We start from the raw sequence: 10557 nt of genomic DNA, 5'->3' as shown, positions 1-10557 counted from the left end.
CAAGTAATGCGCCCTTCTATCCCAATGCAATTTACATGATGGTTTATTCTTGTGAACGACCGTGATAGAATCCTTATCATACGTGCACTCCTCCAGAACCAAAGAGAAATTTCCATGGATTTCCTCCTTTGGTATACCTTGTACAAAACTGTTTTGTCGCATCACCCTTGAGGCATTGTACATCAAAAATGTGTTGTACATATCTTGTGGGGTGCCATAATGGTCAAAAATAAAGGGCCAAATCGGATCGACCCGCGATATGTCCACCAGCTCGGTCTTCCTTGTACGGATCAAAGCATACGTCTTGGGCTGTCAGTGAGTCCAAAACCTCCCTCAAACGAATCAGTTGTTGATCCTTCGTCCTAGAATGGTTGTCATCAAAGACGTACTTTGTTCCTCTAGGATCGCCTTTCTTCCACGCCGGGTTTTCAATGGCCAATTTCAAGATAGGGAAGTGGTCGTGGATCCATGCCTATATTGTCATTTTTACAAGTATTAGGCAATTGAATCTTCAATGGTAGAAAAACCAAAAAAAAAAAAAAAACTATGTAGAGTTAATAAACAATACCTGTAGTAGACTCACGTTCCCGGCCACTTGGCTAATTCCAACCCTCGACGCCTTTTTCAACTCTTCCATCAACCATGCATGGCATGACGTACCCCAAAAGTACTCATGCACTTTCTCGAGAGGATCCATAAGTTGTAAAAGGTTGGCGTCTACCCGATTGCCATTGGTATTGGGGAAAATGATACATCCCAATACACATAGGAGATATGCGGTGGCCGCGTGGTTGACTTGCTCATCGGTTAAAGTTATTTTCTCTTCTTTTTCCTTGGTTCCCTAGAACATATCCATGAGAGTACTAATGTTGAACTGTCTAGTTCTATAATTCATGCATCTATTGAACTCAGTTGTAGATGTTTCTTCATCCCAACCCAAACATTTTTTAGTTAGATCATAAAGTTTGGTCCATTCCAACTACTTTGTGAACTCAGCCCTGACACCTTTGTCATGGACAGGGAGTGTAACAATCTGCACAACATCATCTGGGGTAATTGATGAGCACGAAAGTGCGACACATTTTCACCCATAAATACATTAGCTGGGACTAAGTTTATCACTAATAAACTTGTTTGTAGGTGTTTTTGTGAAATAAGCTCTTATGGAGAAAGTTGCGCGAAAAGTTGTTATTTGCACCCGAAGGACACGTGTTATTCGGACTCTCACTTTTGGATAAGGGACACCTCAAATGATAAGGGGTAACCATCTGATTTTCGCACCCAAGCAGCTGGTTAAGGGGCGACCTTCTTCTTCCCATTTGAATTCAAAATTTGCGGGAAAATTTGGTTTGGAAAAAACCATAATTAGGGTTCGAGACTTTGTGGGGTTCTTGAGAGACTAAATGGCTAAAACTTTTGGGAACGATTTGTTTTGGCCTAACAGAGTTGGCATGTGCTTTAGAATCGATTATATTTGGCTGGATGATCAGTTTCAAGTGATACAGAGGAAGTTAGCTTTCACCGACGGAGATGCCTGGCATGATTTCGAGGGAGTTTTTGTTGGACTGCCTCTCGGATTTTGTTTGATTTGGGCCTGTTTTATCCAAACAGGGGTGATAATGTTTTTGGTTTCGATAAAAAAAGGGAAGTTACGTGGATATCCCATGAAACAAAGGTTGGAGCAATACGCGGGATTCTGTGGTGATATTTTGAAACGTTGCGTGTCTCTACAGCGTCTTGACTCAGTCATATGCGTGCACCAGAAAGTCTAAAGCGTGTCTGTAGCATTTTAACGCATGGGAATGCAAGATGGGAAAGAAAATATTTCGAGAATTTATTCTTTACTGCCTGAAGTATGAAGAGATTATTCGGAGTAATGAGGAGATATTCGAAGGCTTGAGTAGTATATATAGGGTGTTGGAGTATCAAAGAAGGTTTATGGAGAGTTAGGGGTTCGAACAGAGGCTGGGGATTGGGAGTTGCAGAGCTTGTCTCTGCTACTGCCATTGAAGAAGAAGAAGAACACGAAACAACAGTTAAAAGCAGTCGCAGAAAAACTGTGACCTATACTTTCAAACTCAATAACTTTGTAACAATTTTTCCAACAATTATTTTGAGTTCGCAACAGTTCTGTTAGGTTCTGTGTAACAGTGGGTTTTGTAACAATTATAACTGTTGCAAATACACTGTTTTATACCTTTTCTCCTTGTAAACACCTTTTTGAGCAATGAAATATTATTTTGAGAGTGTTTTCACCATGTGGAGCTAAACCCCAACACTGGGTCGACGGAGGAAGCCGGACTTCATACTTGGGTGAATTTGTTTTATTTTCTATTTGACTTTTGCATTTAATTAAAATAGAATTATGATTTGAAAAAATTAGTTATTATTTTATTAGATGGGTCATGCTTGCTTAGATGTTTGATGTCCCATGCTTACGATTTATAATTAATGTTTGGAGAATCTACCTTGGCAAGAATAAGAGTCGACGTTGTTTTATTTGTCGAGCGATAATTGTTTGAGAATGAATAATTGAACCTATTGATATGAGTTTGGCCGAATCCTAGACCCAGTAACTCTCTATTTTATTCCTTTAAAATTAATCTTAACAAGTCTTAGAGTTCGAATCCTATTTACTGCAACCACAATCAAAAAATTACTTCATTTTGGCGCCGCCGACGCGGATTTGTTTTTAGATTAATTTTTAGGTTTATTTATTTTTTATTTGTACAGTATTTTCATTTTATTTTATTTTAAATTATTTTTATTTTTCCTTTTTATGTGTTTCTTTTTATATTTCTTTTCATGGAATTTTTGAGGACGATGACTTCTTCCGAGGAGACGTCACCTAAGATGACATTGGCAGAATATAAGCGTAGAAATTCAAATCAACATGCATCCTCATCTGAGATGACGCTTGGTGAATACATGCAGAGGAAACGGTATGGAGTTTTTGATCCACATGTGGTAAGTGAAGAATCTCCTTTAGAGATATACGAGAAGTATTATAAACACACACCACCTAGTTTGGAACAAAGATTGAGAGTTATTGAATGTCAAAGATTATTTGTTGATGATGATGATGAATCATGTAGTGACTCTCTGTCCCATACTGAATATATAGATGACCCTGTGAATGATTGTGTAAATGATTCGTTTAATTTATTAGAAGAACCTATCTCGCAAGATATTTCACCCAACTTAGAGGTTGTTTCTAGTCCCCGAGACTTCCAAAAGTTACCTAATTTATGGTTAAAATTATGTGCTTCAAAATTTTTTTTGGAATACTTTGCATCAAAATACCCAGAGGACGTCCCTGTTTCTAACACCGTGCATGAGCCAATTGACAATTTCCCAGTCTCAATAGTATCCCCATATTTTGTTCTTTACGCACTTCCTTGTGCAGTAAAAACTTGGTTTAGGGGTAAATCTTTGTTTTTGATAGTTTCAGTGTCTCCGCATCGTTATAACATAAGTGTGAAGCTGTCATTTACAAATGTTGTATTTTGGGTCGATCCCCAAATTTTCAGGTTGTTAATTTTTTAGGGATCCTTTTTTGTACATTCCAGTAGGTGTATTTTATTTTATTTTTATTTTTATATTTTCGTTTACTTTTTTTTCATCTTATGGATTTCCCATCTTAAATTTTGCATTGGATGACTCAATTACATTGAGGACAATGTAATGTTTAAGTGTGGGAGAGTGGTTAACGTTTTACTTTTCTTTTCAGGTATTTCCTTGCACTTTATGACCAGCTGTGTAGCGGGTCTCCAAAAAATAAAATAATAATAATAATAATAATAATAATCAGTTGTGTAGCGGGTCGATATAAAAAAAAATTATTATGATTATTAGGGTTATGACCAGCTGTGTAGCAGTTTTTTTCTTTTTTCTTGCATTTTATGACCAGCTGTGTAGCGGGTCTTCAAAAAAAAAAACACTAATTATGACCAGCTGTGTAACGGGTCTCTCTCTGTCTCTTATTATATGACCAGCTGTGTAGCGGGTCAGTATTCTGTTTTGCTCGAGGACTAGAAAAATGTAAGTGTGGGGGAATTTGATGAGCACGAAAGTGCGACACATTTTCACCCATAAATACATTAGCTGGGACTCATTTTATCACTAAAAACTTGTTTGTAGGTGTTTTTGTGAAATAAGCTCTTATGGAAAAAGTTGCTCGAAAAGTTGTTATTTGCACCCCGGAGGACACGTGTTATTCGGACTCTCACTTTTGGATAAGGGGCACCTCAAATGATAAGGGGTAACCATCTGATTTTTGCACCCAAGCAGCTGGTTAAGGGGCGACCTTCTTCTTCCCATTTGAATTCAAAATTTGAGGGAAAATCTGGTTTGGAAAAAAACATAATTAAGGTTCGAGACTTTGTGGGGTTCTTGAGAGACTAAATGGCTAAAACTTTTGGGAACGATTTGTTTTGGCCTAACAGAGTTGGCATGTGCTTTAGAATCGATTATATTTGGATGGATGATCAGTTTGAAGTGATACAGGGGAAGTTAGCTTTCACCGGCGGAGATGCCTGGCATGATTTCGAGGGAGTTTTTGTTGGACTGCCTCTCGGATTTTGTTTGATTTGGGCCTGTTTTATCCAAACAGGCGTGGTAATGTTTTTGGTTTCGATAAAAAAAGGGAAGTTACGTGGATATCCCATGAAACATAGGTTGGAGCAATACGCGGGATTCTGTGGTGATATTTTGAAACGTTGCGTGTCTCTACAGCGTCTTGACTCAGTCGTATGCGTGCACCAGAAAGTCTAGAGCGTGTCTGTAGCATTTTAACGCATGGGAATGCAAGATGGGAAATAAAATATTCAGAGAATTTATTCTTTACTGCCTGAAGTATGAAGAGATTATTCGGAGTAATGAGGAGATATTCGAAGGCTTGAGTAGTATATATAGGGTGTTGGAGTATCAAAGAAGGTTTATGGGGAGTTACGGGTTCGAACAGAGGCTGAGGATTGGGAGTTGCAGAGCTTGTCTCTGCTGCTGCCATTGAAGAAGAAGAAGAACACGAAACAACAGTTAAAAGCAGTCGCAGAAAAACCGTGACCTATACTTTCAAACTCAATAACTTTGTAACAATTTTTCCAACAATTATTTTGAGTTCGCAACAGTTCTGTTAGGTTCTCTGTAACAGTGGGTTTTGTAACAATTATAACTGTTGCAAATACACTGTTTTATACCTTTTCTCCTTGTAAACACCTTTTTGAGCAATGAAATATTATTTTGAGAGTGTTGTCACCATGTGGAGCTAAACCCTAACACTGGGTCGACGGAGGAAGCCGGACTTCATACTTGGGTGAAATTTTTTTATTTTCTATTTGACTTTTGCATTTAATTAAAATAGAATTATGATTTGAAAAAATTAGTTATTATTTTATTAGATGGGTCATGCTTGTTTAGATGTTTGATGTCTCATGCTTACGATTTATAATTAATGTTTGAAGAATATACCTTGGCAAGAATAAGAGTCGATGTTGTTTTATTTGTCGAGCGATAATTGTTTGAGAATGAATAATTGAACCTATTGATATGAGTTTGGCCGAATCCTAGACCCAGTTCTCTATTTTATTCCTTTAAAATTAATCTTAACAAGTCTTAGAGTTCGAATCCTATTTACTACAACCACAATCAAAAAATTACTTCAGTAATCGTCATCTCCCCAAACGGCATATGGAAGGTGTCGGTCTCAGGATAAAGTCTCTCCACAAACGCCGATATAGCCACCCGGTCATGTTCCAACATTGAGTTATCCGCAACATCAGCCAACCCTGAATTTGCAATAATGGTCTTGAACCTTTCACATTCATCCTTCAAAGGCCAATCCAGCATTTTAGTTGGTGCAGCGGTCGGTTTGAGCAACCGAACCGCATCGGAATGATACTATTAAACACATGACAAGTTACAAAAAAAAATTAGAATAAACTAAAGTATTACGAAGAAAAACATAATAGGTAAATAAAATGGATACGATCATTACCTCGGTTTCATATATTTCTTTGGCCCGAGAGTCTTTTTATCCAAATAACAATTGTCCTCCATCCTCCGGCATCCCAAGGATTACACCTTCTGGAATATCCTTCACCTTCAGTTCATTTGGGACAAGGTGTTGCGCTTTCTTTCGAGGAGGATTTTCTTTTCGGCTTATCCTTCTTCTTGCGCACCACTAGGTTGTCCTACTTCTGGTACTCTATCTTCGGGTGCTTCTAGTTGAATTTGTGGAGCACTTGGTTGAACACCTTCTTGAACTGGTTCTGATTGAGGGGAACTTGGTTGAAAACCTTCTTGACTTGCTTGTTGAGTTCCATCTTGAGCACTTGAAGCGGCTTTAGCAGCCCTAGCTCTCCTTGCACTAGCTGTCAAGTTCTGTCGCCTTTGCTTCCTTGCACTATCTGAGACAATTGCATCTTCGAATTTTCTACCTCGCCTATCCCTAAACAACGCGAAGAAAGTACAACAGGTTAGTAAACTAAATTTCAACACAACCTTCCGAATAGGAATAATCGAAAGTAATAAAAAGTATAATCTTCTGAATAAATCTCAATCGGAAGTCTCACAAAACTAATGTCTACCGAATATGCATCACTTTGTGTCAAGAAACTACTAATATGGTTCAGCCTAAACAATCGGAAGCAAATTACACAACATATCAACCACTTAATACGTCTCTAATACTTGTTCTTCCCTAGTATATTCGGAAGTCAAAAACACAATTACATTCCGATTATGATCGATTTAGGCCTCAGTAATGAAAAATGTTCAATAATCGGTAGGAAACCTAAATATTTAACACCCGAATATAACGAATGTTCTTGTGAAATGAAGAAATCGACAACAATCGGGAGTTTAAAACAATTACTAACCTACCTAATATGGGTAATAACTAATAACCGAAAACCCTAAAACAAATAATCATGGATTCGACGAATTGAAGCAATATAAAGCAAATTAATGGTAGAATCTTACCTAATATGCGTCATTTCAAGTTGTTGGAGAGTTTGGCTTTGAGTATCGCCTACATCAGGGGACGCATCTTCTTCGCGTTCTTCGGGTTCGTGAGTTAAAACCTCTTTATTACGGGCATGCAATCAAATGTTTGGATCCTTACCGCGACAAACGTTTTTGGTTTTAGCTTTCTGGGGTTCCTTTTCTTTCATCTTTATAGAGAATAATCGACGATGATTCGATTCGACGATTAACGATGTATAGCGAGGAGAGGGGGAGAGTTTTCCTCTCTGCAATCGGAAGGAAAGAGGAGAAGAGGAGTTGAAGTTGAAGTTGAAGTTGAAAAGAAATGAAATGAATTCAATTTGACTTTGGTTTTATCTGTCAAACGGTTAATAATCGGTAGGAATTACCACATCATAAGCTACCGATTGTTAAGTAGCCCAAAATCGTTAGGGTTTGTTACTTATATACCTACCGATTATAGGAAGCCCCAAATCGAACCACTGCCAAATTCCATAGGTTTCGAGGGTACAAAGCCGACCATAACCATTTGGTTCGTGTTTTGGATGTAGTCATAATCGGAAGGTATACGGATTACATAAACTTCCGATTATAGGTTGCCCCAAAATAAGTTTTCTTCTAAAATCCTTCATTTAATGAATTTGAAATCTACCATAATCGGGAGGTATTGTTACTCGTAGCTTTTCGATTATGGGAAGCCCAAATCGTTAGCTTAGACAGGTTTTAATTCGTCCGATTATATAGAAGCCCCAAATTTCACCATTGCAAAAATCTAAATATTTCTAATTTCTATACTTTAACAATCGGTAGTCTCTTGAGGATCTTGTTACTCCCGATTGTTATAGAAGCCAGATACGAGTTTGGCACATAAACGACCTTAATCGGTAGTGTAATCTAGTTAATAACCTTCTAATTAGGTATTTACAATCGGGTACAGTATAGCTTCCGATTATGTAAGGGCATTAACGTATTCTCCGCGTTTTTGGACATCCCTTAATGTGGTGTATAGGTTGGGAATAAAAAAGTCGCCCCTAATTCCTTTTAGGTCGCCCCTAAAAATGCCAGGAAAAAAAATCCTGAGATTTAGATCGAGGTCTAGATTGCTACGTAAAGGTAGTAAAAAAAACATGTCCTTTTGCTACGTAAAGGTGGTAAAAAAACGTATCCTTATGTTACATGATTATATGTTGCACATTTATACAACTAATTTAAAATGTGAATTCTTTGATAGAAAAACATGGAAGAATCTAACTGAATCTTTGAATCTTTTAGTAACCTTTTGATCATTCCCAAAATGGTATGCTCAATATTTCCTTGAGTTATTAAACCAATAAGATAAGTAGATCATTAATTAATTGGGTTTTCCATTTTATCTTAGTCATCAAAAAAGTTGTATCAAAATCAATATTCTCATATCCCATATTCTTCCAGCATTAACTTGAATAACCTTCCACATAATAATTGAATCTTTTGTAAGATGTTTGTGATTCACCAAAATTTCTTCTAAAAAAAACTGACATCATCTGAAGTTGTCCAAAAGTTATTGACAGAGATTACCGAAACATAATTTCGCCCAACACGAGATTGTTAAAACATTATTTGGTGAAACAATCTGATTCGACAAATCCATATCTTTGAGTCTATCATTAACAAATCGCTATAACATTAACATAGCATAAAACAATAAATGGCTTGAAGTAGCCATGGACAATATTTATTTAAAGCAAATAAGAAACTAGAAATCTAAAACCTATAATGACAATAATTTGTTTTATTGAAATTCAAATATACTAATTACAGAAACCCTAATCTATTTGGCATATCTGAAATCTCAAATAAATCCGAGCAAATCTAGATTTTAAAATGCAATAATCTAGAAGGGAAGTTTTGGATAATTGAAAAGAAAAAACGGTTTTGCAGAAGGAGAGAAAAAAAGGGGATAAAAGAAACGTATTTCAGTAGATTTTTAGTAGATATACTTGTAACACTAAGTGTTACTATTTAAGTTTCAAATATATAGGTTTGTTTCATATGTAGTTATTTAAGTTTTAAGGTTTAATTTTTATTATAATATTATAATATTTTAGGTCAGTTCAATTTAGAAATAGTCTTTATTTGATATTTTTACGTGTCAAGAACGTACTAATCCAGCATGCTTCAAAATAGTACTTGTTAAGGTACGTTGAAATTTAAAATACACCCTTTCCTAATACTTTTACAAAGAAAAAAAAAATGAAGGGCATTTTAAATAATTCTCCTTGTATATAAAATTTGTGTTTCTTTTTTAGTGGTTTATTTTTTATTGTCGAAATAAGATTTTATTAGGAAAATGTGTATTAAAGACTTATACCACCCAAGAAAAACTCAATGATGAGATAAACGGAAAAAAGAAATGATTGTGCGTTCATACATTTTGATTTATCAACATCCCGACCAACCATTTTAAGATATGAAAGGCATTCAATCAATGTGGCTAACTTGGAAAAGTTTTCATTTAGCAAGTGTATATATAAGTATTATCTTTGGTAGATCAAATAATGCACGAACAACATGCTAACAAATATCTTTCCAGGAGAAATCAGAAAACTAATCAAATTTTTTTAAAAATTAATAATAATAAAATAACGAATGGAAGTTCAAAGTACAGTTATATTGATAACATACTCGGGTACACCTCTCGAATTGTTTTAAATGCCCTGGACCATGCTCTTTTGTATCCTTAGATTGGATGCTTGAGAGTTTTTTTCGCTCCAAATACTCCAAAAATGTGCATGATACTCTAGAACTCATATTGTCAAATATAGAGAAGATGTATCACAATTTTTGGCAGAATGAAATTTCAATTTAAAACTTTAAGAAAGTTATTTTGGACCTGATTCTTTTGTTATTTTTGCAACCATCCAAAATATGTTTTGAAAGTTATGTTAAAGTCGTAAAAAAAAATTGTCTTAAAACTAATAATTATGGGAATCTAAATTGTTATTTTTGGTCGATTATAGGGATCCAAATACCCTCTCATGTCTTTCAATTTACATAGATAACATGAAATTCTAATGGAATTACAATCCACAATGATCATTAATAAGTTATACGGTTCATTATTGTCATTACTTAAAAACAACTTAATTTTTATTCAATAGCTAAAACCTAACAGTGTGCTATATTTTTTGGTTGGTTTAGACATTCTTTTTAATGACGCATAATGATTTGGAACCTCACTTGTTAAAACTATAAAGGTATATACACATATTTTTTCCAGATCGATCTGTCTGAATAAGGCAAAACCATTAAGTAATACAACTCGTCTAAGTCTATAAAAAGCTTCTTGTTAAAACCATAAATCCCTAGCGCAGTAAATAATGGGGTAGTTATATCACTCTCGGTCGTACCACTAAATAGTAAGAAAATACCAATAACTTTGCATTGGTTAATCTAAATTCAACAACACATATTGTTATCAACCTAAAACGAATCTGTAAGGGAGTAATGATGTATATAGTCTGAAAATTATAACAAGATTTGTCGATCAAAGGCACAAATTAGTCGTTACGTCCCAGTAAAAGTTTGTTTAAT

At 35.5% G+C, this 10557-nt stretch overlaps 1 protein-coding gene across 1 annotated transcript; it reads right to left on the bottom strand.

Annotated features, from left to right (window-relative positions):
• Window positions 1-223: 223 nt before the first annotated feature.
• On the bottom strand, window positions 224-6995 carry LOC113331902 (protein MAINTENANCE OF MERISTEMS-like). Its single transcript, XM_026578544.1, has 5 exons — window positions 6982-6995; window positions 6196-6448; window positions 5659-5898; window positions 569-841; window positions 224-472 (listed from the first exon to the last, which is right to left on the bottom strand). The coding sequence occupies exons 1-5, from the start codon at window positions 6993-6995 to the stop codon at window positions 224-226; spliced, it is 1029 nt and encodes a 342-aa protein (XP_026434329.1).
• Between the last annotated feature and the right edge of the window lie 3562 nt (window positions 6996-10557).

The sequence above is a fragment of the Papaver somniferum genome, unplaced genomic scaffold, assembly GCF_003573695.1.
Source record: "Papaver somniferum cultivar HN1 unplaced genomic scaffold, ASM357369v1 unplaced-scaffold_128, whole genome shotgun sequence".
NCBI classification, from domain to species: Eukaryota; Viridiplantae; Streptophyta; class Magnoliopsida; order Ranunculales; family Papaveraceae; genus Papaver; species Papaver somniferum.
The sequence above is the reverse complement of the archived record's forward strand: the minus strand, read 5'-3'. Positions and strand labels throughout refer to the sequence as shown.

Coding starts and splice junctions, on each gene's coding strand:
- LOC113331902 (XM_026578544.1), bottom strand. Junction 5,899..6,195: donor CCGAAGATAGAGTACCAGAA/GTAGGACAACCT, acceptor TGTGTTTAATAG/TATCATTCCGATGCGGTTCG. Junction 473..568: donor GGAACGTGAGTCTACTACAG/GTATTGTTTATT, acceptor ATGACAATATAG/GCATGGATCCACGACCACTT.